Source organism: Andrena cerasifolii, chromosome 3, assembly GCF_050908995.1.
Source record: "Andrena cerasifolii isolate SP2316 chromosome 3, iyAndCera1_principal, whole genome shotgun sequence".
In the NCBI taxonomy this organism is placed as follows: Eukaryota; Metazoa; Arthropoda; class Insecta; order Hymenoptera; family Andrenidae; genus Andrena; species Andrena cerasifolii.
The window spans coordinates 13,741,366-13,768,181 of NC_135120.1; the positions used below are offsets into that span (position 1 = coordinate 13,741,366).

The 26,816-nt window shown below is 44.2% G+C and overlaps 5 protein-coding genes across 18 annotated transcripts in view; 3 read left to right on the top strand and 2 right to left on the bottom strand.

The window, feature by feature from the left end:
* Positions 1 to 1,602: 1,602 nt before the first annotated feature.
* Positions 1,603 to 16,286, bottom strand: LOC143366829 (uncharacterized). The gene is made up of 10 exons (XM_076808235.1): positions 16,015 to 16,286; positions 15,797 to 15,932; positions 14,925 to 15,652; positions 14,723 to 14,850; positions 14,228 to 14,637; positions 13,988 to 14,154; positions 4,812 to 4,960; positions 4,673 to 4,724; positions 4,458 to 4,596; positions 1,603 to 4,372 (listed from the first exon to the last, which is right to left on the bottom strand). The coding sequence occupies exons 2-10, from the start codon at positions 15,876 to 15,878 to the stop codon at positions 3,066 to 3,068; spliced, it is 3,162 nt and encodes a 1,053-aa protein (XP_076664350.1). The 5' UTR covers positions 15,879 to 15,932; positions 16,015 to 16,286; the 3' UTR covers positions 1,603 to 3,065.
* Positions 5,455 to 13,868, top strand: LOC143366841 (uncharacterized). 3 transcript variants are annotated; one of them, XM_076808262.1, is made up of 5 exons: positions 5,455 to 6,387; positions 11,921 to 12,155; positions 12,476 to 12,706; positions 12,989 to 13,131; positions 13,253 to 13,867. In XM_076808262.1, the coding sequence occupies exons 2-5, from the start codon at positions 11,921 to 11,923 to the stop codon at positions 13,550 to 13,552; spliced, it is 909 nt and encodes a 302-aa protein (XP_076664377.1). In that variant the 5' UTR covers positions 5,455 to 6,387; the 3' UTR covers positions 13,553 to 13,867. The 3 variants fall into 3 exon arrangements, with proteins under 3 accessions (XP_076664377.1, XP_076664376.1, XP_076664375.1); XM_076808261.1 differs by lacking the exon at positions 5,455 to 6,387 and adding an exon at positions 10,239 to 10,932 and having other exon boundaries at positions 13,253 to 13,868; XM_076808260.1 differs by lacking the exon at positions 5,455 to 6,387 and adding an exon at positions 10,283 to 11,190 and having other exon boundaries at positions 13,253 to 13,862.
* A 384-nt stretch (positions 16,287 to 16,670) lies between the features above and the next one.
* On the top strand, positions 16,671 to 23,929 carry Hip14 (palmitoyltransferase Hip14). 6 transcript variants are annotated; one of them, XM_076808240.1, is made up of 11 exons: positions 16,671 to 17,155; positions 17,894 to 18,135; positions 18,215 to 18,414; positions 18,513 to 18,722; positions 18,803 to 19,097; positions 19,159 to 19,359; positions 19,643 to 19,804; positions 19,882 to 20,038; positions 20,208 to 20,452; positions 20,526 to 20,709; positions 20,777 to 23,929. In XM_076808240.1, exons 2-11 carry the CDS (start codon positions 17,998 to 18,000, stop codon positions 20,809 to 20,811), a joined length of 1,827 nt encoding a protein of 608 aa, XP_076664355.1. In that variant the 5' UTR covers positions 16,671 to 17,155; positions 17,894 to 17,997; the 3' UTR covers positions 20,812 to 23,929. The 6 variants fall into 6 exon arrangements, 4 of the variants coding, with proteins under 4 accessions (XP_076664355.1, XP_076664357.1, XP_076664353.1 ...); XM_076808242.1 differs by having other exon boundaries at positions 20,526 to 20,704; XR_013084829.1 differs by having other exon boundaries at positions 16,672 to 17,155; positions 20,526 to 22,767; positions 22,798 to 23,929.
* Positions 20,932 to 26,328, top strand: LOC143366842 (uncharacterized). Its single transcript, XM_076808263.1, has 5 exons — positions 20,932 to 21,016; positions 24,098 to 24,615; positions 24,729 to 24,856; positions 24,945 to 25,093; positions 25,289 to 26,328. The coding sequence occupies exons 2-5, from the start codon at positions 24,507 to 24,509 to the stop codon at positions 25,713 to 25,715; spliced, it is 813 nt and encodes a 270-aa protein (XP_076664378.1). The 5' UTR covers positions 20,932 to 21,016; positions 24,098 to 24,506; the 3' UTR covers positions 25,716 to 26,328.
* The window catches only part of Mob2 (MOB kinase activator 2), a 50,426-nt gene continuing 49,518 nt past the window's right edge, over positions 25,909 to 26,816 (bottom strand). For all 7 annotated transcript variants that reach the window (XM_076808251.1, XM_076808257.1, XM_076808256.1 and 4 more), the window contains one exon: positions 25,909 to 26,608. In XM_076808251.1, coding sequence (XP_076664366.1) covers positions 26,538 to 26,608 — 71 coding nt within the window. In that variant the 3' untranslated portion in view covers positions 25,909 to 26,537. The remainder of the gene's footprint in view (positions 26,609 to 26,816) is intronic.

Genomic DNA, 26,816 nt, shown 5'->3' on the forward strand with positions numbered 1-26,816 from the left:
TATTCTGAAATACCTATTTTTAACGTGTTTCATTTACCTATTAAATTTACTTTACTTTATATAGGGAAGAAGAGTTGCAGGTTATTTGAATATTACAGAAGGGGATCGCGAGTTAGGAAAGATTGGGAAACACTGCTTTAAATAAATTTGTATAACCACCTAATGAACTTTATTGAATTTGTGTTAAAAATACTTTTATCCCTTCAACTCGGCTCCCCCTAAATTAATTCTGTGTGCGTCACTGCATGAGATATTTTTTTGGGATCACCTCTACCCCTCGTAGAATCTGTTACACTGATGACAAAATAGTAGAATTTTATAAGTAAACTCTATGTAGGCTTCGGTTTCATATCGATTATTTTCTAACTTTAAAGAAGAAATACAGAATCGGGGATAAATGATTATCTTAAATTCAGAATTGGGGCCAAAATCGAGGACAAAAATTTCCCCGGGGACACAAATCATGTTCCAGGGACTCTCCCCGGAAATCGGGAACGAATAGTCACCTCAACCAAAGTATCCATCGACCCACGTACCCAAACTTTTGCTTCTGCTAAGTATCGTGCGTCACCAGTGGCCCACGGGGCAGAGAAGAAAAAGGAAGAAGACAAGGTGCGCACCAGAATCAAAGCAGCGAAGCATTTTTAACAACGTTCATCCCCCAGATTCATCGATGAATCGCGAGCGATCAATGTAATCGTTGCCCGCGCTTTATCGAAACATTCCAATAAGACAGGCTCGCTTCCTGTTTAGCCGCTGATAATTGGATGCTCGGCGAAAGTTTCGCCATAGCCGTTTTATTTAACTCCGGCGCACGGTTCGACGGAATGCAATTCCACGTTCCTCGAGCCCGACGCATTAACCGAAAGCTCGAGCGTTACGGGTGCTGCGAAAACTTTTTGGCGGCTGGAATCCTCTGGTTAATTCGCGTTACTCCTACGGATTATCCGTTTCCGGCGGAGGGAGGCTTTGAAAAAAATACGGAGAAAAAAATGGGGAAACAATTTCCGTGGAACGAGTGGGCTCCGCATTTGTTCTGACGCGCGGGAAGCGGGTGGTCTTCATCTGGAGCTAAAAATATCTTCGAGTTGCTGATCATCATGGACGATGCAGGGGGTTGTTGCCACCCCCACAGGTAGAGCGATGGGCCGTTTTCGATTATCTTCTACCTTTATTGCAGAAATGCAAAGTGAATTAGATTTCCAGAGTCCTTTCGCTGTGTGGATGAGTTTGAGGGTTGTTTCTTGTTGCTGCAGCTTCGAGGAGGCCGAGTCTGGTATTCTCTGCATTTCTTGAGCGAGTCTTCTGTGAATTTAGAGTTTTTTCTGTTGTGGTAGCATAATATGTAAGTAATATGAAAATGAGGCATTCAGAGCAAAAACGGACTAACCCACATTGAAAATAAATTAATTTTTCTTATTTTATATGATTAGTAGAGCCTATTACTAACTCAATATAGCAAAAAATGTGGGTTAGTGCGTTCTTGTTCTCAATGCCTCAAATAACATGTAACACTTTGAGGGAAGAGAATTTGGAATACCTTACGGCACCAAGCTTCTCAGAAATATTATACCTACGTTAATAAAAATCTGCCACACGAACTTTCGGTATAGATATTTTCATATTTATTCGATCATTTTCGTTATAAAATTGTAATTGCTAATAGAATGCGTTAACGACTCATAAATTTAACACGTTCCCTCCTCTTTGCATGTTCCATCTTTCGATCAGGCGAAAAGAAACGTATATCACATAAATTACATTGTGATTTATGACACTAAACTCGTAAGACTGAATACAGATTTTTTCCCATGCAATTCATATCTGATCGTGTCGTGTATCAATATCGTGTGTTTTATTCGCCTTCTTCTCCTCAATATGTATCCAAATTTATAATAACCGACAGTGTCACGTGGTGTCCAATGTTCAAACAAACTGACAGCAGCCTTAACGATCTTAAATTTGTGTTTAAAAAAAAGAGAGAAATAAAAATGAAAGGGAAAAGAAAACATTAAACTCTTCCTATATTTTCTTAAACGCGGTTTTTTAAAACCGAAATACATGCTGGTCCGTATTTAGAAGAATTTTGAAGGCGATGATTGATATTCGATATTTTTGGTAGGGATTAAATACCCAAACAACGCGATATCAACAGCGCAGCTAAAAATTTGCAGATCTTCAACACCGAGTTGTTATAATCGCTGGTTACATTAAATAGTTAAAAAAAACTTCTATCTAAAACATCGCAGGCGTCTTCAACGACGTATTCTAAACACGAGCCAATCCTCTTCTCTTTGCTGCTCTAAGTATGCAGCTCAAAATAATCAGAAGATCCATTCCTCGAGCATCCTCATCGTTCAGTAAAAATAATACTATATCAAACAGAATGCACCATTCCTTAAAATGTCCTTTACTCTTCCGAATTACATAGAAACGCGATTCCCTAATTATTTCGAGCAACACGGAGTGGAGTTAAGCCCAGAGCAAAGTGGCACAGTGAAGCTAAATAACTTTTAACCCTAATAAATATCGTAAATATAATTCTATGAACATTACAAGCTCCAAAAAATCTAGAGTACATATAGTTCGCATTAAAAAAGCCATCCTATTCGAAATAATACAAGAGAGAATTGTTTCTTAGTTGCTATAGTTTACCAGAAGCTTTTATAAAAGTGGTCGAGGTCAGACTAAGGCCGAGGAATACATGCGCGGAGACCTCGATACAATGGCTAGAATGCTTGCAACAGTGTTTTTGTTGTTTTATAATAATCGTATCTATGTGGAAATACAAATAGACGAATTTTACAAAAATAGAATAGTTCACTTTGTACACATTCGCAGCGACGTATTTAAATATTAGGCGTATAGAAAATTATCAATTACCTTATTCCTTCGAATCTAATATCTCTTTTTCATCGTCCCCTATTACTACTCATTTATCACATTTTTTTTTCATTTTTCTGTGCGATATTTTCTTCCACGTTGTTCCTGAAACATAAGTAGACAACCTCTAGTAATCATTTTACCATTCAATCTTCAGCTTCAGGGTCGTCGATATCCATATTCTAGGGAGTATCTACACTTCCTTTCGCACCCTTCTTCTGCACCTTAGGTTTGGACTTGGGAGTCGACTTCCTCTTCTGCTTTGTATTCGTAGACAATTTCTTCTGCTTTGCATTCGTAGACGATTTCTTCTGCTTTGCATTCGTAGACGATTTCTTCTGCTTCTTATCTTTACCCTTGCATTCCATGGGTCCAGGGGCAAGCCTGTCCTCGCCACCTTTTCCATCAGATTTATCCCCCTCGTTCACCCTCTCGACATCATCATCTAACACTATAATATCATCATTCGTCGATTCACTATCCTTTCTCCTCGAATCCTGATTCGTAGCTTTGTCGTCGCTCGCGATGTTCTTTACCAAGCTGTTCTCCGCTTTGGAGAACAGCTGACCCATGCCAACGGAGACCACAGCCGCCCTCTTCGGGCTCGTCGCCTCAGCGGACTTGCTATGAGGTGTGGTTTGACGTGGTTGCGCCTTCAACTCTTCCTTCGTCTCGTTCACCCTCTCATCATCCTCTAACACTATAATACTGTCGTCCGTCGACCCACCATCGCTCTCCCTTGAACCCTGACTCGCAGCTTTGTCGTCGGTCGCGAAGCTCTTTACCAAGCTGTCCTTCGACGCTTTGGAGAACTGCTCGCCTCTACCAACGGAGATCAGAGTCGCCCTCTTCGGGGTCTTCGCCTGAGCAGACTTCCTGTGGTGCGTGGATGGGCCTGGTTTCGCCCTCAACTGTTCCTTCATCTCCTCCTGGGTGATCTTCTTCGTGAACTGGGTGATCAATGGCACGCTCTTCTTCTCTCTGTCCTTGTCCTCCCTCTCCAGTTTTTCGGCGGCCTCTGTAAAGCCGCTCTTGCTCTTCGGGAACAGGGTATACGACCAGCGGTTTGGCAAGGGGAGTTCCTCGTCGACGTACTCCTTCCGTATTTCCTCGGAAATGTACCAGCAGGGCTTCAGGTGCATCGGGCCCTCCTCGGGGCAGACCATCCACTTGCCAATTTCGCCGATCTTGTGCAGCAGGCTGGCCTTCGAGATCGGAGTCTCGCCGAGCTTGGACTTCTTGTTCCAGTAGGCTATGAATTCTTTCACCAGGAACTTTTTGTTGTGCCTGTTGCCGTGTATCAGGCGTGTCAGGTCGGGCAGAGCCTCTCTTGGAACTCGGGTCTTCTTCGAGCTGCCTGGCGTTTGCCGTTGCGTAGGCGTGCCGGACTCTGTCGCGGCTTCGTTCTCCCATGAACTTGGCAGCGTCACTGGTATCTGACGCACCCAGGCCTCGTGGGCTGTCAAAAAGTCCATGATCCTCTGCGGCACTGGAACCAGAAAACAAACAATATCCGTCATTAAAGATCTACGGTCTCGCACGATGAATTTCATTTCTTAAGGTCGCACACTCACCATTCCCCGAGAAAGTGTTTGCAGGTCCCCTCCAAACGCAGCCAATTATTTTCGGCTTCAGTTTCGATGTCTTCGTGTTCCTCTCCGACTCGAATTGCTCCCCCAGCACTTTCAACTTGAACTTCTGCGTTTCCGGAGACTGTGAAAGAAGTGGAATGTTAAATAACAGCACTTGCTTGGTAAAGGTGTCTTAGAAGAAATACAGAAGCACTTGCCATGTCTTCCTTGTCCTCTTCGTCGGCTCTAAGCTCTTCATCGGACAAGTACCTGGATTGTTAAACAAGAAGAATCGATTAAAGAGGGACAGAAGCTTACAAAAGCATGAAATCAAGGGAAAATGTTTACGAAACCCACCCATGAGGAACCATGAACTCATTGTCCACATCGTACTCGTTATCTTCTGTCTGTTCTTCGTCCTTCTCGTCGTCAGAGCCACGAATAGACTCCCCTGGCTCTTCTTCTTCCCACTCGTCCTGAGAGTCTACCTCGTAATTAAACCATTTCTAGAAACAAACACAGATTCTCCTGTTATCAGAGCCCTTTGGTTCTTCGAGTTCTACTTGAACTTCAACAGAAATGAAAACGGCCTCGTTGTTAAAGCCACGCATTCCTAAAGTCCTTCAGAATTCAAAATTCGCAAGCTTCAGAGGTCTTCCTCGAACCTTATACAGAAAAAAATCGACGAGAAATCAAAGTAGAGACAAATCATCGTTCCCCCGATCTACGTATCGAATGATTCTAATTATTTCAGCGGGGGTGGCACTTTTCCGACGTCACAAAGAGTGGAATCCAAAATAGATGCTCTTCGCCGCGTTATCGTCCTTATTCTATCCAGTTTATTTTAGTTACGATCACGGCCACTGGATTTCACTGGAGTCTGCTATGATTAAGCAGGACGTCGATATCAATGGAACTTCCTTGGCGAGCGTTATCGCGTCGCCTTCGTCGACTGACCATCCATACACATGCTCCACGTTCTCTGATTCCAACTGTTAGTCACGGAGCTATCGTCGGGAACGCAGCGGTTCTTCCTCTCAAAATGTAGTAGCTCAAAAAAAAAACATCCATCTTCAGACAGATTTTCAAAGAAATCGAAAAGAGTGACGTCGAAGGACCGGGGAATATTAAAAGAAGAACCGAGGACATTTGCAGAAGTTGCAAGACTTACAAGTGAACTACCGACAGCCTATCAAAATCGGTAGACGTTGGATTGATTGTGCGGCGAATGAAATTTCAAGTTGAGACAAAGGGAAGACCATCTCGAAGCGACTTTATTCCATGGAGAAGTGATCCGTAGAAATATGCTCAGAATGCCCACTGCTCGCTGCAATCTGCTCGCAAGTAATTCGACTGCTATTAAAAAATCCGCGCGGAATATCGACGCCGATGAGTTCATCAGCATAGTAATCGACCCGAGCAGCGTAAATCTGGATTATAATCGAGAAATCGGCGAGCGCGCGATACTCGTTAAATGCAACTTGGTAGCTTATATTAGTAGCTATTTTTACAACACTATTTAAAGCGGTGCGACGGCTAAATTCTAAATTATAAGACGATAAGTGCCAGCGAGCCGAGGAGCACGCGGATCAGGCGGGAAGAGCCGCGAGGAATCTCATCATCGAGGGACCAATGATAATAACGTCGATTTAATATTTTCCAACGACGAAACGCCGTGGCCGAAAAGTCAATAAATCGTCGGTTTTCTCTTTTGTGCCGCGCACCGGGGCCATTCTTCGCTCGATAAATCAACGTCCATTTCATCCCCGCGCGGGCATCAATTACAAGACGCTCCGCGAGACATTTAATTTATTATTGGAGAGAAACGTAATATCGCAGGCTGATCGAGGCGTAACGCGGTAAACCGGACGCGGGACTCATCGATCGGGAGAAGGGGTACCAGTTTTGAGCAGCTTTTGGCAGCGACGAAGAGGTACGTACCACAGATATACAAAAATTTTCAAAATACAAGCGATGAAAAAAAATTTCAGTTTTAAATAATGCCACCTTCGAATAAAACCTTTCGAACTTCGCAACGCTCGACTGAACCAAATTTTCATTAAACTCAATGTTTACGGAGTTGCCTGAACGTTTCCACTCGCGTGGCCCACCCCCCGAGGAAGAGCGAAGGGGTGAATCGATTTGAAAAACGATTAACGGCCACTCGGGCCAGATCCAAGCCAGACTAGGCGATCGTTGGAAATGAAATTTCACATTAATCACGGGGAACGGATGAAACGGCTGAGCCGCGGGGGTGGAAAAGCGCGCGACGTCTGGAAAGATGGGACGGGCTAGGGGAAAACGTTTATCTGGCCCAGAACGATAGGTGACGTTAAAGCGGCGCCTGGCCAAGTGTCGGGCATTATTTACAGCGTGTTGTCACCCGCCGGGCCATCTGTAATGGCTGTTCTATGCCCCATTAAGATTGCGCCCGGTGCTCCCCGTCGTTGCACACCGGCGATTAAAATCCCTACCGCCGAGTTGATTTATTTCCAAACGAATATTCGGGCCTGATAACTTGGGCATAGCCGGGTGCACTGGTATACTTATACAGATTCGTATATGTTAATCGCTTTATGTACGTGTTTTATTGCGCCAGAGTGTACCCAGCTTTACTGTCTTCATTGCTAAGTAGTTCGCACTGTGTATCGTGCTTTTTTAAACCCAAATTTATTTTTTATTTTACGATTCTTGTTATTAAATTATTTCCAGGGACGGATTTGTATACTTATATCAAATTTGAGCAAAAGAAATTGAAAGATGTTTAAACACAAGGACAACAATTCACTTTCTTTTTAGCGAATTGGCAATAATTCATATCTGAGTTGTCGTATTCAATAATTTCAAAATTCTCTCAACTTTTTGGATTAAAATAGTTGATATTTCATGGAAAGGGCGGCAGCCGCTTGTTAGCCTATGGGTGCTAGAAATAAATCCGCCACTAATTACTTGTCGATACTCGAGATTCACTTTCTACTGAAGAACAGAGAAGAAAAGAGGGGATATAATTTAAAAAATCGCGGTGCTGGGTGTTGAGGAGTTGCTCAAGGTGTCGGTGGAATAATCGAGCCTCATTTGATTCGAGTGTCGGGTAGGTACACGGAGATTGGGAAGGCTGGAATATCTCAGAGTGTGGAAAAAACGATTGGGGTATCGGTACGAGCAAATTGAATCGGACGAGCGGTTTTATCGACGCGAAGTGACGCAACGAGGCGTAATTAATAAATCTCCCCGGAGGGTAGATTGTCCAATCTTCACGGCGAAGTCAGAATGAGTTTCTGACATTTGCGATCAAGCTGGCCAGGAACGGTTTAATCTACTACAACGACGAGGCTTTTTTCAAATGAGCCGTGTAGATATGCGGCCACTGCGCTATCCTCGAGTGCATTTTCGCGAGAAACGTATCTGGAATGCTGATCGAAGCTGCTTGAATAAAATGAAGAGGAATAGAGATGATCGATGCAGGATACAATCCATATCCAGCGATTTCTCGATGTGATTCTTTCGAGTTCAAAGTAATCCCTTAGAGATATTACACGTTTTTATCCCCTCTTATAAAAATATCGAAAACACCCCTTTCAACTAGTTTACACGCAACAGTAAAGATTCTTCACCCCTTCCTCTGGGACTCCATCTTGGGGACCTCGAAAAACAGCTCTAAATGATTCATAAATCAGCAGAAAATAGTAAATTTAGTACCTACGCTTAATTCTGTTCTTCGCGATTTTTATTTAATAGGGGCCAGAAAAAAAATTAAACTCAGCGCATCATTTTTCATTTGCACGGCATCTACTTTTTAAACTAATGAAAAGAGAATTAAGTGTATTATTTATTTGTTATAGTGGATTTAAAAAAAGGAGTGCATATTTGTACGTATCCCTGCTTCCGTGTTTTCCTCGATAAACTAGTGATAGGAGAAGGTTCCCTGCCGTGGCCAGGGATTTCCTTGGTTCGTTCCCGGCGCGTACAACGGATTACTGTGCGTCCACGTAAAGATATAACCCTCTCGCGGTCAATCCAGCTGATAAAAGACATGGATAGATCGGTGTCGACGAGCGGTGGTCTGTTTTTCATAACACGCGAGGCGCAACGATACCCATTAGCGCCATGCCACGCTAGCTATAAGCCGATTACATTGGGAAACATTGATCCTGGCACTCCTGCCCAACTTCATCCCCTGCGAAATTCTTCCCCCGATCGTTCACTTCGGCATTCACGATCGATCTCGATTCAATCGATCGCTGTGGAGACACGAAACTTTCCACTTCGGTGTGAAGAAAGGAAGTTCCGCGTGTCGGGGTTGTGACTCGATTTTGGCTCAAAATGGCCCAATTTCCGTAGAAGGGTGTGTTAACTGATCAACGCGCTCTTCAGTGCTGACCCTTACATGATGCAAACCACGAGATGCATAGAATTATAAAACATAGACCCTGCATCTTCCTCCGGAACAACGTATCAAATTCCATCCCCGTCACTAACAAGGAGAGTATTTTAGGTGTTCGCCTCCGATCATTTTGATTTTTGGATATGTTATAGAGGACCGAAAAATAAGAAATACGTGTTTTTTATTTTTCCCCGTTTTCATATTTGGGGGGTGAAAACTGCGTTCGAAGTTAGGGTTGAAAAATCATTTTTGTGGATTTTTGAAAATGTGGTGAGACAGTCATATTTCGCATTCAAAGACACAAAATTTGTCCATTGACACTATTCCCCTATCTCTAATAGTTCTCGAGATATTCCACAAAAATGATTTTTCACCCCTAACTTCGAACGCAGTTTTCACCCCCCAAATATGAAAACGGGGAAAAATAAAAAAACACGTATTTCTTATTTTTCGGTCCTCTATAACATATCCAAAAATCAAAATGATCGGAGGCGGACACCTAAAATACTCTCCTTGTAAGAGCTACGAATCTTCCACCCCAGAGTGTCTAAACGATCGCGAAAGTCCAGAATGGAAGATTAGAATGTAACGTTGCACTTCTCGCGTGCACTATGTACTTGACACTGGGACTGAATGCAAAATACACGCACTGTATCTAAGGTCAGCATCCCCCGACACGGATAAACGTACTACGAGCGACTCGACTGCCCGGTGGCAGTGACTTCGAGCGGTGTTTATCGGCGCCGCTTCTTCTTGTCGCTGTGGGTCAAAGCCATTGCATTCTACTATGTATAGACGTTTCATTGATACATTCCTCGGAAATGTACGGGCCTTCGCTCGCTCTCGCCTGACCACCTTAAAAGAAACTTCCATTCCCGACGGACTTGGTGTCGGCTACCACAGGCACAGCTAATCTCCAAATAAAACTATATAATATTTTGTGGAAGGCGTCGCAAGTATCGTCCAAGTGTCTTAAGAATGTTCGCTCCTGGTGAGTCAAGCAAACGTATCGGAACGACATTGCGCCACTCAAATTGATAAAAGCACAGCAGGAGTTTCGTACTCCAGTTACTCCAACACGTTACAATTGCATTAAATTCCCTCCACCCACCACGCTCGACAAAGAGTGCCATTTTACAATCCAAGGCAGACGTTAAGAGCGAGCGGAACGTGCCAGCGGAGGCGCGTTTGGTCTGCAAACAAGGAAGAAGCCTTTCGGCTAATGGGGCCCAAGTCTATCGCGAAGCTCGCAGGGACCGGGCGGAAAAAACGCATCGACGTCAACGTGGATCGCTCGAACGGGGGAGCGGGAGAGGCCACGTGCGCGCCACGCTCGCCTCACCGCCGCCGCGGAGGCGAAGGCGAATCTCGCGAAAAAGAGTGCCGGGCCCGTGCGTCGCGTCGGCCGAGTGGCGAATTCAGCCGTCAGAAATCTCGCGAGAGAGCCTCGATTATCGCGGTGTGGAGGGTCGGGGGGCGGCTGGTGTCGTAAATAAGCCGAGAGTTTAACCGTCCAATTAGCCAGGAAGCCGATTCGCTGGCGCGTCTGACGGTGTTCTGGGATCGAGGATCCCAGGGGAGAAGCTCGGTGACGGCACCGGGTGGCACAGCCTCGATTATCTCTCGAACCGCGTGCCCTGTCACACGAGTCCCGTCTTCTGGACCAGACAGCCAGCGAACGCAGTCCTCCGACGTCCCTCGACCGTCCAACTACCAACTGCCGGAGGGAGAAGCTCCTCAGCCTGGGGTACCAGCACTTCTGCGTCGCGAATAGATCCTCAAGGGCGCGTCCCAACTCCAGCAAGCCACCACCGCGATCACTGTCGACCTGGCGCTCCAAAGAATCAATGGAACTCAGAGATTTCTAAGGAGACATTGAGGAGCTGGTACCAAATTCCTGGCGCGTCTATGACTGACCGTTCAGCCCCCTTTGAAAGGGCTCTCGATTTGCGGGGAAACATTTTCTTGACTCACCCTGGAGGATGGACTTGTGGCTTCCAGGACACGTAGAAGGGAGAAGAAGTTAGATTTTCGAATGCTGAAGTTGGGCTTCCTGAGAGAAGGGAGTAAAGGGGACTAGGGAGCAAGTGGCAGGTTGGTTGGAGAGGATAAGGGACTTTTAGCCACAATTCGTTTGGCACGCGACATTGAGGGACTTGCAACAGTGGCAATCGGAAGTGATAATGCTGAGGGATCAGGGTAGTGAGTAATGGTGACGTAGTTGTATAAGAGGAATTAATAAACAACGAACGGATAGAGACGATCGGTGAGAAAGTTCACTGTACGAGGAATTGGTTTCTGAATTAGAAATCGAGGAGCAGCGAAATGATAGAAGAAGCCGCGATGTTCGACGTGAGTACAACAGGCTACGACTTTCAGCATGATATCTCGACGTTCATCGTGGAACTCGTTAGAAATAGTTTATATGGACGGTGGATATTCGTTAGAATTTTAAAAAAAGTTCAGGCTCTTAGACACAATCGGGATTGGTAGGATTGAAGCTTCCGGGTGGAAGCTGCGTCCAATAGTATCTGGATAGCAGCGTTTCGTCGCTGATACTCGGTATCAGTGTCTCATCCGACTCTGACGAAGCTGGCGAAACGTTGCTGCTCAGACGTCACGAGGAGCGCAGATACAAACTATTTTCGAGCGTGGCTTCAATCAAAAGAACAATAGCATCCGAGTCATTTACGATTCGCGACTAAGAGCTGGCGGAATGGAATCGCGGCAAATCGCGATTCGAGCGGACATATCGGGAAGAGAAAGAGATGACTACGAGCGGAGAATAAGAGCAACGCGAGGATCCGTCATCGCGGCCGTTGCATTACGTTTCCCTCGTTCTTTCGGGCCCGATAACTCAAAATAGAATTGAATTTTAATCGCGAGATATAGACTGCGTTCGCGCTCCATGACTTTATTGTCGGTATCACCGGGCAACCGGGCGATTAATCCAAGCGGTGTGCTCTCTTGCAACAATAAAAACACAGTATTCTTGGCCGTTTCTCTCGGCCGTCCAGTGCCTTGTTTCTTTCTTTCTGAGAGATCGCGGCTAGATCTGTATTCTCTCGTTCTCTCGTCACAGATGACGGACGAACTGTTGTTCTCCGCGCTGGGCCTGACCACGGACACGGGCGTCGAGAGGCAACTATTCTCATCAAGCACGAGCACCCTGCCCTGCGACTACGAGGCGTCCTCCTGCGGAATGACGCTGCACAGCGACGACTCCGTTACGAATTCCATCGAGTGTTACACGGACCTCACTTGCCCCGCCAAGGTTCCCTGGAACGAGCTGGCTAACAACACCCCTGCGTCCTCGGGTAAGCGAAGCTACGTACAACCTGTTCATGAGTGTTGTCCTGGACGCGTCGCGGTGGTTGTGGGTGTTTTTTTTGCGCGTTACGGTATCCACCGGGCGGAAAACGCACAAGCGCGTTCAGTAAGCATAGCGAAGGTCCCTTTGCACCCAGTGTCCCGCACACGGTGTACGTTCGAGATTTCGAACTTTAAAATCGAGGGTTAAAAGTTGTGGCGGGGTTGGCTATTTTATTAGCGTACTTAGTTCTATGAAATGTTAAATCATCGCCGTACTTAATATCACGGATTGGGGAACAGAGATTTCACAGGCTGTTATATGCAGGGTGCCTGAGTGAGCTGAGCGAACTAGACTTGGAATTGGAATGGTGCCTAGACAAAAGTTGGAACGCTGGGCTCCCGGAGAGGACACCATTATGCACCGCAGGGTGCGAGGGTTTCCTACACTTGCCTCTACCAAATCCACAGCAGCAAACGTTTCAACGAGAAGAGCCGTTATGGGTGCTCGGGATCGATTTGAGAGCACTCGAGGATACTCTGGATACGAGCGGAATAGGTAAGTTTTCGAGTACTGTAGAATCACTGTACGAGAGCGTTTAAACTGAAATCCTGTTCTGGGAATCGAAAACAGAGGGCTGAAGGAGGATCACGTTCACTTAGTGCGTATTACCGGAAGCCGATTTAGACGTCCCGTAGCATATTTACTCGTTTGATTAAAAGGTCCTTGCACCGTTCAAAGAAGATTGCCTTTGATATTTTAATTAAAACTATCACACACTTCAGATTCTGAACAGGACCTCTGGACCTACCTACCTATAACATCCTCCCTCGATTTCAGATTACAATAACAATCAGCTAGAAGAAAATCTCATCTCGTCAGCAGCTAACGCGGCACTAGCAACCCACGACTACACTAATCGTAGTTTGGCGAACGCGGCGGAAGATCGGTGCTTCCCTTGCACTTACCAAGGATGCGTGAAGGTATGCCAATCAGGAATAGGGCAAAGAATCGTACAAACTGGTAGCCCAATTGTCTCACAAATCAATGATTTTATCAATCAATTCTTCTACGAGTGTTGACGTTGGTTTCCTTTTGAATCAGGTCTATGCAAAGGCGTCCCACTTGAAAGCTCATCTACGCCGTCACACCGGAGAGAAACCGTTCGCCTGCACGTGGCCAGGATGTGGCTGGCGTTTCAGCCGATCCGACGAGTTAGCGAGGCACAGACGATCCCACTCGGGAGTGAAGCCGTACCCCTGCGAGATGTGCTCAAAGAGATTCGCGCGCAGCGACCATTTGGCCAAGCATCGCAAGGTGCACAGAAAGAACGCGTACCCGTTGTTTCACGGTGGCAGAGGGCTTCGCGGTGCCAAGATGAACATTTTGCCAACGGAGATTTAGGGGATCGACGGAGACATTAAACGATTTTTCACCACAGATTTCTTTGCCATGTACTTAACTGACAATTACAAGGATCATTGCGAAAGGATTCTTTTACAGCGGTGGGAAATTTTCTTTCAATGATCGATTTGAGACGTCGACACGGAAAATCGTTGCGTGCTAACGAAAGAGATTAAGCCAGACTGCTGTTGTAGTCTACGTTTAAGGCGGTTCGAGCTTCTGACAGTAGATTAAACGAGAAACCTTCAGAAGTGACAATAAATATTGCTGAGAGTACTGTGTTCCCTTTGTTAATTGCCCTGTGTGTTGAATTTTAAATACTCTTCCAAGATTGGGCATTCATTATGGGAGCAATTGAAAAGGAATCGTAATTGGTCGTTGGCCATTCAGCGAAACCAATTTCGCAGTTATGTGAATTATTGCTTTATGACTTACCGTGTCCTTTGCGCACGGCTTTCGTGGGTTAATACAGCTGCTCCGTTTCCTCCACGTGCCCCAATATGGCGGACGTTGATTTTCAGAGAACTGTAACAGCTTGGTCCGTTGCTTTTCTATCACGATGTTCTGGTTCACGATATTCGAGCTGCCCTCGTTTTCGTCGTCTGCAGGCATACAAAGCGTAATTAGAGAACTATATGCAAAATGAAAAATTGTGAGAGGAAATATAATATTCACCTATTAGAATTACTTCGTCTTTCGTTTCAAGCGGCCAAGTTCTCGACGATTTCCGCGGAAGAAGCTTATTCTCCTTAATTTCGCCAAGATACAAATCTGACTTCGGCGTATCTCCTTCGCCGCACTTTTCGTCCAGTGACGATTTCTCTTCTTCGTTTAAGGTTCTCCTAGAAACTGGAGCCACTTTCATGTCCGCTTTTACTTCGAATGGCATGAAGTTCTTTGTTTCGCTGGTGCTCTCATCGTCGACAGACTTTTCTAGCTTCTTGGCGACAAAGAAACTGGTGAAGGTCGAGGCTGCTTTCTGCTTTTTCCGCTCCGCTTCCTCTTTCTTTCTCTTCTCCTCCTCCTTAGCTTCTTCTCTTTTCTTACGCTCTTCTTCTTTCGCTTGCTTCTCTTTCTGCTTTTGTCTAGAAACGGATTAAATAAAGTTAATACAAAAACCGAGGACCATAAATCTATAAAGTTTTACATTACTGTAAGAGATATTCGTACTCGATTTCCATTTGTCTCTTCAAATCCTTCATCTTCTTTTCCTTCAATTTCTGCTCCTTCTCCTTAAGTTTCTCCTCCTTTTCCTTCCGCCGATTTTCCCGTTCTTCTTCCAGCTTCTTCTCTTTTTCCTAACGAATGAACAGAAGACTGCTTCACTTCTTTAAATACACACAACAGAAAATCAAAAATGTATGCCACTTACCAGCTTCTGTATTTGTCTTTCTTTCTTCTTCTGGGCACTGAGTAGTTGCTTCGGCGTCAACTTCTTCTGCTTTGTCTTGTCCGTCTTAGGAGTTCTGCAACTTCTTGGACTATCAGCTCTCTCCTCTAGATTCTCAGTCGATTTTGACTCTTCCTCTTTGTCTTCATTATCCGAGGAAGTCGCAGGATCGGAATCTGAATTGTAACACAGAGAATTATCTACTATCGAAGGTGCGTCTTCAGCTTTGCCTTCCAAGTTACTCGTCGTCCGTGACACGACTTCATCGGTTTTCCCCTCCTTTTTCTCAGTCTCCGAACAATTAGGATGATCCTCTTTCGAACCATCTACTTCTTTATCAGACTTTCTCAGGAACTTTGTCAAGGGACTCGACTTCGCTTTGTCCTTCTCCGCTCTCTTTTGCCCAGTCGAGCTTCGTTTCGGAGTCTTATTCTTTCTAGAACTCTCCACTTTATTAGATGCTCTGTTCTCCTTCAAATTTTCTGTCTCCACGTCTTCTTCTACTTCTATGCATTCATTGCTCTCAGTTACTGTATCGACAATTTTGGTCAATTTATCATCCACGATCTCGATGATTTCCATGCTCGACGCCTTCGAAATTTTAACCACTTTCGGGCTCCTACAGCTCAGAGAAGGTGACGATAATTTTCTCTTCTTGTTCTGTAGAACGTTCGGCGACTGTGCTGCACTTGTTTGAAACGACAGTTGTGCTGAAACATTTCAAATCCAATGGAATCGAGCAAAATACATTTAAGAAGCATGCTGAATTAAGTTGGGTGCACAAAGTGTTCTTGTCTCTAAATACGTATTTAATAATAATTGCTCTAGCGATTGCGAATAATGCTAACAAGCACCTTGTTTCATCTTCTTTTTCTTAGCAGGAGTAACCGCCTCAATACAGCATTCTTCTTGTCCATTGATGTCCATCATTTTCATTTCCGACGTCCTTACAGGTGGTGCGAGTTAAACGAGCCCCAGTTCGAATTTAAACTGCGACGAAAAAATGAAAACGTTAGAAAATTGCGTTTCAAGTCTCTTACTTAAATGCTCGCAAATATAAGCATCTTCATACAGCTTTACTACGCTGACAAGATCAAAGACGAATCTGTCAATGGCACATTATTATAACCTAGGCAATAGCTTCTCAGGTGATCGCAAACAACATGCAAATCAGTGTCGATGATGGAGGATCACGCATGCAAATTCAAAAAGTATAATGTGATATACAAACACAGAGTTTCTTCGACTTAACGGGTTACTTTTACAAAAATAACACAACGAGAACCCATCACTGCCGGAACCACAATCGTACCAAAATCCGCGGGAAAATAGATTGTGGTGGGGTAAAACTACGCGTGACGCATTCCCCACGAACATTCGTTTAGCAAGATTTGCCAATGTGAGAAAATACTTACACCTACGCAGCGGAAAACTTGGTTCATTAACCAATCCGGTGAGAACAAAAAGAACAATCCTTTAGGAAAGAAAACTGCATCTCAGTGAGTGCTAATAACGCAAATAAATATGAAAGCGCTTAATTTTTCAACGAATAAAAGCTGTTTCAAACAAAACTTACCCGCCTCTGGTCCCCACACGAAAAAACAACTCCCTATTCGAAATTGCCACTAGACGCAACTCGACAATCGCCAGCGAGAATCGAAATTTGCGCGCGGCCCTCTGGCGGCAAATTCAAAAGACGCCGAGGAAGTCGCCACTGGTCGCCACATCGCGCTCGTTCGATGAGTATCGGATACCGATCGGGCGGCTCGCGAAGTCGTTTGGTCAATAAAAACTTGGTGGCGAAGAAATTTCGCGAAGTGTCCGAAGTGTAATGGTCAGATTGACGGTGGCAGGACGTCGCGTGACAGTGCTGTACGCGGCCCGTGTTTAACGATTTCGCTGGCGAAACGGAAGACACGCGTTCGCGGTGATATTAGGTGATACGGAATCGTGCAGTTTCTGGCAGAATACGGGAATAGAGAGTGCGGATATCCTCGGATCCACGGACAGGGACGAGCAGCCTCGATTGGAGGGGTGTTACGCTTTAACAGCCGAGAGGAAAAGGTCAACCCTTCTCCGGATTCCATGCGATGTACCGGCGCCCCACCCCCGCTCGCTCTGTGTCCTTTAAATCTAACCCCTTTAAACCCATTTCGAGGCTAGCACGCCGCGTACTATGCGCGAGTATTATCAGCGCTGTCATTGCTCGCCAGGTAAGATTCGAGATATCGTTAGCCGGTTTTTTGTGAATACGTAAGATCGAGATATCGTGAGCCGGTTCTTTGCGAATACAAGGATCGAGATAATCGTGCAGCTCGAGGAGTCGATTAAGAATCTCATCGTCGGTATCGCGAATTTGCATTGTAAGATTTAGCGGGCATATATCGTTCCTTTTTCTTCGCTGGGCGAGAGACGGGTCGCACGTTCCATCATGTTTATTACGCATGCACGAAGAAGCAGATTTCCCCGAGGAGCGCAGTAGAATGAGAATTTCTTAAAGGATTAGAGAGAATCGTGCATCTACATGTTTATCGTCAGTCCCTGACTCGAATATCGAATCGATTGTTAATATGCACGGTGTGCTGACCGTAATACACAGCGTATTTACAAAGCGGCCGTGCTATCGGAATGCAAACGACAGTTTGATTATATCGCCGGCTAAATTGAGCAATTTAACTGCCGGACGGGGAACGTTTATGGGGAATAATATCGATACCTCGTCGATGCTATTCAAGCTTATGATCACTGCTGAATTGTTGCTTGAGGTAGAAGTGTTTGTGACGCACAGTAGATTAATGTCCTTGCACATCGTGGATAAGTTGATATTCATTTGTAGAGAGTGTATAAATCATAAATTTCATTCAATCTGCAATGTTTATGTTTCCATTTAGCCGATAGGATAAATAATAATATCTCGATGATAATCGAAGGATGCATTGTTATTGTTCCAGTAAATTCTTGGATACACTGAGCAGTTTCAAAACACTGGTTTTTGCGTACGCAATCCTTTGTCATATCTATGACGTGATTGTTAAGTGATATCAAAGAATTCAACATGTACGCGCTGAAGATGCAAGCCGCCTGCCAAAGCGAAGGCAGTGGCGAGCCCGATGATCCGGGCAGTCACCATCAAGAACCTGCTAAATCTCCTCCACAGGACTGCAGTTCATTCGACATCGTTAGAGCGACGCAGGTATCAAAGTTTCCAAGCTCTCTGAAGTCGCCGTCCCAGCAAATTTCTATTTTCTACTTGGAGAATTCATGTTTCTTAGTACGGAGCTCTGAATCGCGTCACAGAATTGATAGAGGCTGGTGCTGATGTAAATCAGCCGGATTCGGAAACAGTGACACTGTTGCACTGGGCTTCGATAAATAATCGAAAGGATATCGTAAAGTACCTTATCGGAAAGGGAGCTGTTGTCGACGCGGTCGGTGGGGAACTCGCTTCTACGCCGTTACACTGGGCCACAAGGTTGATCTTAAATTATATAATGAAGTCGAGCCTCCATGATTATGTAAACGTGTATTTGCCTGTGAGCGTAATGTTGGAGAAAAATTATTCGTTTCCAGACAGGGCCACTTGGCTACAGTTGTGATATTGATGAGAGCGGGGGCGGATCCGACTCTCAGAGACTCCGAAGGGTTCTCGTGCATCCACTTGGCGGCTCAATTCGGTCATACCTCTATTGTCGCTTATCTAGTCGCGAAAGGAGTGAATCCAAATATGCCGGACAGAAGTGCGATGACACCCCTCATGTGGAGTGCCTACAAAATTAATAGGTACACGAGAATAAGATAGCAGGAGCCATTCATTCGTCGAGGTTCCACCTGAGAAGCACATTTATATTTTTATTTTGAAGTTTCTCCTTTTTCAGTCTAGACCCAACGCGCTTGTTACTGACCCTAGGAGCATCTCATTCGCTCGCAGATAATTTGCATGGCAACACAGCTTTGCACTGGGCTATCATAGCCGAGAACAGTACGGCAATATCCACGCTGGTCCATCACGGCGCGGCGCTAGACGTGCCGAATTTGCGAGTGGAAACGCCCATGACATTGTTGGGTCGTCACATTGGCGCGGCCTGGCTGGGGCATAAAATCAGCCACGAAATTAGGGAGAAGCAGGGCAGAACAAGAACATGGTGTAGAGATAAGGTGTGCACGGCATAGCGCGCGTAATCTCGATCCTCCAGATCCTTAACTTATCTTTTTTCAGAGAGTGCGCTGGTACTGCATGGTCACTACGCCGTTTATAGTTTTTTATGTGATTGGAATGATTTTTCAAAGTGGATTGGATTATCTAGTGAAATTAGGTGCCTTTGTCACTCTTTATATAGCATTGTATATAGCCAATCATTTTATCTTCGACGAACGATTGTTTCATGTTGTACCGATGTCGATTTATTTGGCTACGAAGGTGAGTCCTCTTATAAGTTTATAAAGGAACGTTCTCCATCGTCAATGTAACTTTTAAAGATCATTGAATTATATTAGCTATCGACTGTTTGTGTATCTTAGATAGGTAAGAAAAGTATGTTATCGATAACGTGTTTGTTAGATAACGCACACGATGAAACAATAAAAACATCGAAATTGATTATATTCTCGAGAGTATATATACTTTTAATAAACTCTGCTCGGTGTTCGTTGTGTATGTTCAAAGATGATGTTTCGAAATTATAATTCCCAATTTGTTTTAGATGTGGATATACGTTACATGGATATTCTGGTTAGGCATACACGCCGCATGGTATTTATGGTTACTACTAGTAGGTGGATCAGTACCACTGTGGATATGTTTCCTACAATCCTGGAGGGGCGATCCAGGTGTGATCACGGCCACGCACGAGGATAAGTTAAATGTAACGATTCCGACGCTAATAGAACGAAACAGTTGCTTCCTCTGTAAGCAGATTATATATCCTTTAATCTTCTTCAGACGATTATAGAGTTAGCGGAGTCCGGCGGCTTCGAGCCCCAATCATTTTGCAGCAGCTGTTTGGTCAGAAGACCTATCAGGTCTAAGCACTGTTCTACGTGCGATCGATGCGTGGCACGATTTGATCATCACTGTCCCTGGGTCAATAACTGCATTGGTAAGCTGATAAAAAGCAAACGACCGTTCTTTTTATTCCTCTAACGCGTGTAACACAGTTTACGAACAGATTAACTCTAGGCAATCTAATCTCGCGTGTCGCTTTCGAGCGGTGCGATCGTACAAAGTAATATTTTTAACATTCTCATCTTCTTGAAAACTCCTTTCAGGTGCGCATAACCACAAGTACTTTCTCGGGTTTTTAGCGTCCTTATTAGGCCTGTGTATTGTTATTTTATCTGCCAGTGTACAGTATTGGCAGTTTGAATGCTGGACAAATTTAACGGACGGTCATACCGCTGACAATTATTTAGTCGCCGCGGCTACTTGCGACGCTTGGGTGATGTGGATTGCAACAAACACGTCACTGCATTCCTTCTGGGTGGGCACGCTGCTGGCGTGCCAGTGCTACCAGGTACGCGTCGTTAGCTTACGTCATATGTCTTACTACTCAATAATTTAATACGGCGTGTATCTCTCCCGATCAGATCATGGTCCTCGGGATGACGACGAACGAGCGTATGAACGCTGGACGCTACACACACTTCAAGCACGGCAACCCGTTCCATCGCGGCGCCCTCCAGAACGCGGCCGACTTCTGCAACCTGAGCTTCTGCGGGTTGAAGGCGAAGCCCAGCTCGGATTGGTTACACAGTTTCGATCATAAGCAAAGTATCGAAAAGTTGCCCCTACTCGCCACAAAAGACAACTTCCAATACATTTAGGATATTTTCTTAAGGGCTGGAGGACCTGTCAAGGAGGACGTGTGATTAGCTGTCAGAAGCTAACAGTGAGTGTCATATCATTTATGCCTGAAGCACTTCTGGGCCACCAAAGAGTTACTACGATATCGGAAGTGACTTTCTCAAGGAGAGGTAGTGATTTTGCATACGGAGATTTGAGTCGCGTATTGTAAGGGATCCCCTGCACTCACCGAATCTTAACCATTCGTCTAATCGTAAAAAGACTGTTCTAAAACGTAAGTATGCATATCCCACCCTTTACGTAGGCTGTTTTTCTCCAAGCCATCGAACGGTAGAACGAGTTGCACAAGTACTTTGACTCTATTTTTTACAGAACGTCGCGAAACCAAGTTCTTTTCCTTTTTCATTCTCCCTGTACAATTTAATTGCCTTCGCTCGATATAAACGAGACTTTAATACAATTAATTCGCATTACACTGCATTGTAAATATCTATACTTCTCATGTATATCGTAACGTAATCATTAAACATGAATACGTTAATATATCTGATCGCCGGAGTTCTTTTAGTTACTTTGACACTTTGTATCCTACGTGAGCGAAGCAGGTTCGCGTCTTACAAATAATTTGTATACTATATTTAATGAAAGAAAAAGTACAATTCTAACCGTATCAAAGAACAGTAATACGTTTATAAGAAAGAGCCATGACAGTCAGTTCTACGAGATCAATTGTACAATGTATTTTTATCGATATTATTTATTACGATTCTTTGTACTTCGTAGCTTTTAAACGGTGTAGATGTTCGTCGCACTGTCTCTCGCTAAACTTACAAAATATCCACACTAAGTGTAAAGAGTTCGGAACAGGTTTAAAGGAAGGAAGCCTAAGCTTGCCGAGAATAATTGCATATCCGTGTCCAGAGTGTTCCTCGAATTAATTTCTATTCGAAGGACAGAATCGAAGGACGCGCGATATGGCCACGCGATGGGAACTTATATTGCACACAACTTGTTGGCTATTTAATCCAAGTTTTTTCGTACTTACGAGTAAGTTTACCCGACTTAAGTGCCATGCTTGTACACTCCGAAAGACATCCACACGTACACGTATAACCCTGCGCTCTAATCTCGTAAGATTCGATTAACGTGGACTGTTATATCTAATCCACGATTGCGAAGCAAGGAGGAACGTTCTAACGATAGCAATATAAAATATTTACAGCATAGTATATATAAATTGTTTACAATGTCTATTTCAATGGATGTCACGTTTTAATAATATCCTAAAATTTTCAATGACCTATCTTATCGATTGTACGTAGCCATTTAAAAGAGAGAGAGGGGGGAGGGGGGTAGAAGATGAAGAAACGAGATAATAGGGATTCTATACGAAAGAGAGAAACTTTTAGAATCTTTTGTACGATAATTACAAATGCGAAGAGAGGTGTAACGATAGAAGACGATTGTCAAAAACATTTTACATTCCAGAAATGTATTTCAAACTATAACCACGAGTTTCTTCTTTCACCTACAACGTTTGGCGCATTGATAAGAATGTACAATGTGCTCCCTTCTGATCGAAGTCTTCAACGCGACACTGACACACATCAGAATCAGACTGTGCTGTTAAGGCTGCAAACGCTATGTCAATTCCACTTTCTACCATTACTGAGCGTAACTGTTAAATATTTAGTCCCGCAGGGCTTGCGTTGCACGCACAACCACGCAGGAAAATGAAACGTTAATGATTAATTGCATCCTTAACAGGATAGATGGCATTCGAACAGAGCCGAAATGGTCCATATTGAGAGAATAAGAGAAACATGTTTCTATCGATGATCGCAATGACTCGATCATTGAGCACACTAAAGGGTTGCGTTAAAAGAGTGCGTATATTTTAAACGTCGCGTTTCGAATAGGTGCCTAAACGTGTCGTTATGGTCTCGCGCAATGTTTGTAAGAAGCATGCGGATTCGGTCGAACCGTGCGAGCGTAGCTTAAGCGAACAAAGGTTTTCGATAGTTTGTAGAGGAGCAGGTATATCACGTGTAACAGTTTCTTCATTTGATCCTGATTAGGAATTATCTCCGCGATAACCGTTTTATCGACCCTATTATATAATTTCACCGGTCTCAGGCTATTTTTTATGATTACTTTTTATACGTACGTTACCCAGTCTCGTTCTGTAACGGTGTAAATAGTTCTATGGAGTTTACCTCCCCTTCCTTATGCTTTCGATCAACGCCCGGAATAATTTTGTCGAGCCCTCGCCGGAGCGGAGTTTCCAACATTTTTCACCGCTTGTACAGAAGTGTAAAGAGGCGAATACTCCACGTCGGAATTGTCGCAAGGAACACACGTGTATAAATATTATATATATATATATATACGAATGTAAGTTAAGCATAATATCACTTTGTACCAGACTATCGACTACAGTATCGAACGGATGCGTTTGTTGAATACCGTTGCTTCTGTTGAAGCGAGTGGTACGCATGTTTAGTATTTATATATATAATCTTCTGTTCTAGTCCGATTGATATTAAGGCAATTTGATATTTAGACCTTGTTTACCTCGTAAGAGCAATAAGATGCACCCAACTCTTTCTAACAAGTAGTGTTCTTATGATATAAGCGAGCGAGGCAGAAACGGGGCTCTACAGTGATCGATCCATCATCAACGAATAAACGATTCAAATTGTATTATAACACTTTAGATACGTATAAGGAACGAAAGGACAAATACAAAACGGGGAAATCTTTTATAATTAATACTTTTAAACATTTCATTTGTGAGTGAACGGTTTACTTCGAGGATTATAGGAAACGGTGTAAGGAGATAAGATTTACAAACAGAGACGCGGGAGGCACTTGAATTGCGTAGATCGTAGTTGAGTTTACTGGTGGGAGGGAAGTGGAATATAGTTGTAAAATTCTTTTCGTGACTTGTTACAGATTTGAGGATAAGAAAGCTTCTCGCCACGTAGACGAGTTTACAGTTACTGTATTGAATCGTATTAGGCTAATTATACACCACTCTACTTCCAACTTCAGTCAATGTAAATAGTACTCTCCTTTACTTCGAACCTTGTTTCGAGGATTGAATATAGTTTTGGTAAATAATTGTGTAAAATTGAATCAAAATCACTGTGTGTTGTAAGATAAATAAAGAGCAAAAATATATAAACAGCTTGTCTTCCATTCCATTAAGCTCCTATATAGACCTTGAATACCACTGCCACTCGGATGCAGCTTTGATTTTTCATACAGCGAACGCACGAACGCAGGCAACTGTTCCTATCGCTGTCATCTTGACAGTTTAGTTCTGTTTTAATTTCTGTTACTTTAATTTCAGGTTCGTTCAGTTTGTTCTCAGGATATGCGTTTAATATGGTTTCTGCAGACGATTGCCCTTGCGCCGATACCACAGAGGCTTCTAATATAACATCCTTGCAGTCGGACAGTTACATAATTGATACCAATGTTAAAGAGGCCCGCTATGAACCTATAATCGCGGGCAATAACATTCTGAAAGAGCGTATGTAATCTAGACGCGTAAGCTTTAGGATCTCCAAGGCGAATGTTAATAAAATGCCACGTTTGTTAAGTTAAAGACTGTAAATGTTACGAGATACGCTCATCTGGAAACTGTGGAGTACCAGAATGTGGGATAACGGATACAGTAATGCAGCCGCTTAAGAAAGAGCCATTGAAAGACAAGTGTTCAATGAAGGAAATACAATCCACTATGCCATGTTTATGCCATGCTCATAAGATGTAATACCATCAGATCCATCCCATATGACACCTGTTTAATCGAGCAACTTCTATTTCTTTGCAGCGCTTACAGTTTACCCCTGAAATGCAGAGATGGTAATTATCGGAGCTTTGAAATTCTTTTGCAGTGCAAGTCTTCGGCTTCCCCTTCGTAATTAATAATCTTTACTGTTTACAGTAGACATCGAACTATAAAAGTGACTTTACAGATGCGCCGTGTTCGCGACCGCGTTGGTGCCCTTTTAAGTGGAGATGGCCGAAGAAAGGATACTCGGATAGGAAGGACAAAGCGTACGAAGTGAAATTAAGGCAGAACAAGTGTCCTCGTTATACCGAGGTGCGGTATAGCGTTCAGAAGCAAATGTAACGATTCGACTCGATATTGGATGCAGAAACTTTAAAGTCCGCTGTCTACTTTCATTTAGCCTTTCATGTGCTGCGAGATATCGGAAGGAATACCAAACAAGAGAAAATGCGATCCTCTGAAAATGGCCAGATCGCTGGAGGAAGGGAAGCCGAGATATGAACCAACGGAAAGGATCGACATCTATTACTTCGATCATGGGAATTCTGCGTAGGTACAACCCACAGTGTTTCAACCATTCCCGCCGTACACACATTCTAATATGCTTCCTCGTTATTTGTACCAGATTAACTTAACGCTTTCGCGTAGCGAGAATAGCAATACTATTAGTTCTCGCTTGTCAATTGTTCGATATTGTAGTAAATAGTTTCAACTTCTAATCAGGCGCTCGTCGTTTTTTCACAGTTATTACCGAACGACGGATTCGCCGCCGATTCTGGCGACTGAGAAATGCGCCGAGAAGACTGACCAGGCGGCGACTCGCTTCTGGGCTGAAATATTCGGGACGATTCACATCGGCACCGCCTTCGTCACAGCGTTCATCCTGCAATTCGTTCGCTTTATACTTTACAGTATATTCAGGCCACTGACCGTGGGCATTTTGCAACTGTTCGCGGACTACTTTATAAAGCCGCTGCTGTCGATCTTCTTCAACGCTCTCGTGCAGCCGGTGCTGATACTACTGTACAACGTCGCAACGTCGATTAAGGACCTCTGCGAACCTATCGCGGAAGCGATAGGCTTGTTCCTGAGGGAGATCGCGAACCTGTTCGCGGCGATTAGGATCGTGGAAGTGAAACAAGGCGTTGCTCCCCCGGCTCCTTGCACTTGACAGGGGCGCGTGCGAGGTGTAAGCTAATCGCCGTGCTACGAAACACGAACAGGAGGCGAGCGCCAACGCAAAGGGTGCCTAGGCACCCTGGAATGGTAACGCGGGACGATGACGTCGAGGGTTACGGTGACGCGAGCGAGAAGTAGATTCGGAAATGAAGCCCAATCCGAATTTTCAACGGATATATAACACATGCCTTAACACCAGGTATATATTTGGTATTACTTTAACTTTACAATATTATTATCGTTTCATTTCACTTTGTTCCATTTCATCCTTTCGCCTTGCTTTTTACAGAACAAACCGTTTCTTACAGCGACCAACTCTGTCAATAATAATTCAATAATCGTCCGCCGCCAATTTCGTATATCTTACTGTTTAATAAATTATGTACAATCTCACAAACAACAAACGGAGGAACCTAATTACATCATGTAGTTGTTCACACTTCGCTATGTACAGGTACTACTTGGTTTTTACACAATTGCGCTTTCGCTCCACCTGCGTGTAGTCATTATCATTAAACTCTGTTGTTCTCGTACTCTATTTTTCTTTCTTTTAAAAAATAGGGAGAGGGAGAAGGGGATAGAGAGAGAGAGAGAGAGAGAGAGAGTGTGTAAGAGAGAGAGAGAGAGAGAGTGTGTGTGTGTGTGTGAGAGAGAGAGAGAGAGAGAGAGAGTGTGTGTGAGAGAGAGTGTGTGAGAGAGAGAGAGAGAGAGAGAGAGAGAGAGAGAGAAATAGGAAAGAAAAAGGAGGAGAAAGAAACGCCTATCGTCACCTAGTCTCAGGAACTGCAACCTCTGTCTTGCTGTGCATCGCGATCTAGGTGGCCGTGGTGGGAGTCTCCTGGATGGCTACGGTCTGTGAAGGCGCAGATGATGATGCCGAGTCACCTGCAATTGCAAAGGTACACTCAGTAAACCGAGATTTTGTGAAACTTCAAGGGACAGTGATTATTCGTGTCAACGTCCCTCGACAGTGAAAGGCTAACAAAGCTCGACAATTCCAATGGCATTCTGACGGAGGAATGCTCCCCCTCCCAACGTTAAAATAGTTAAGGGGGACAAACACCGAAAGAGGCCTAAAACGACGTTCTTTTAA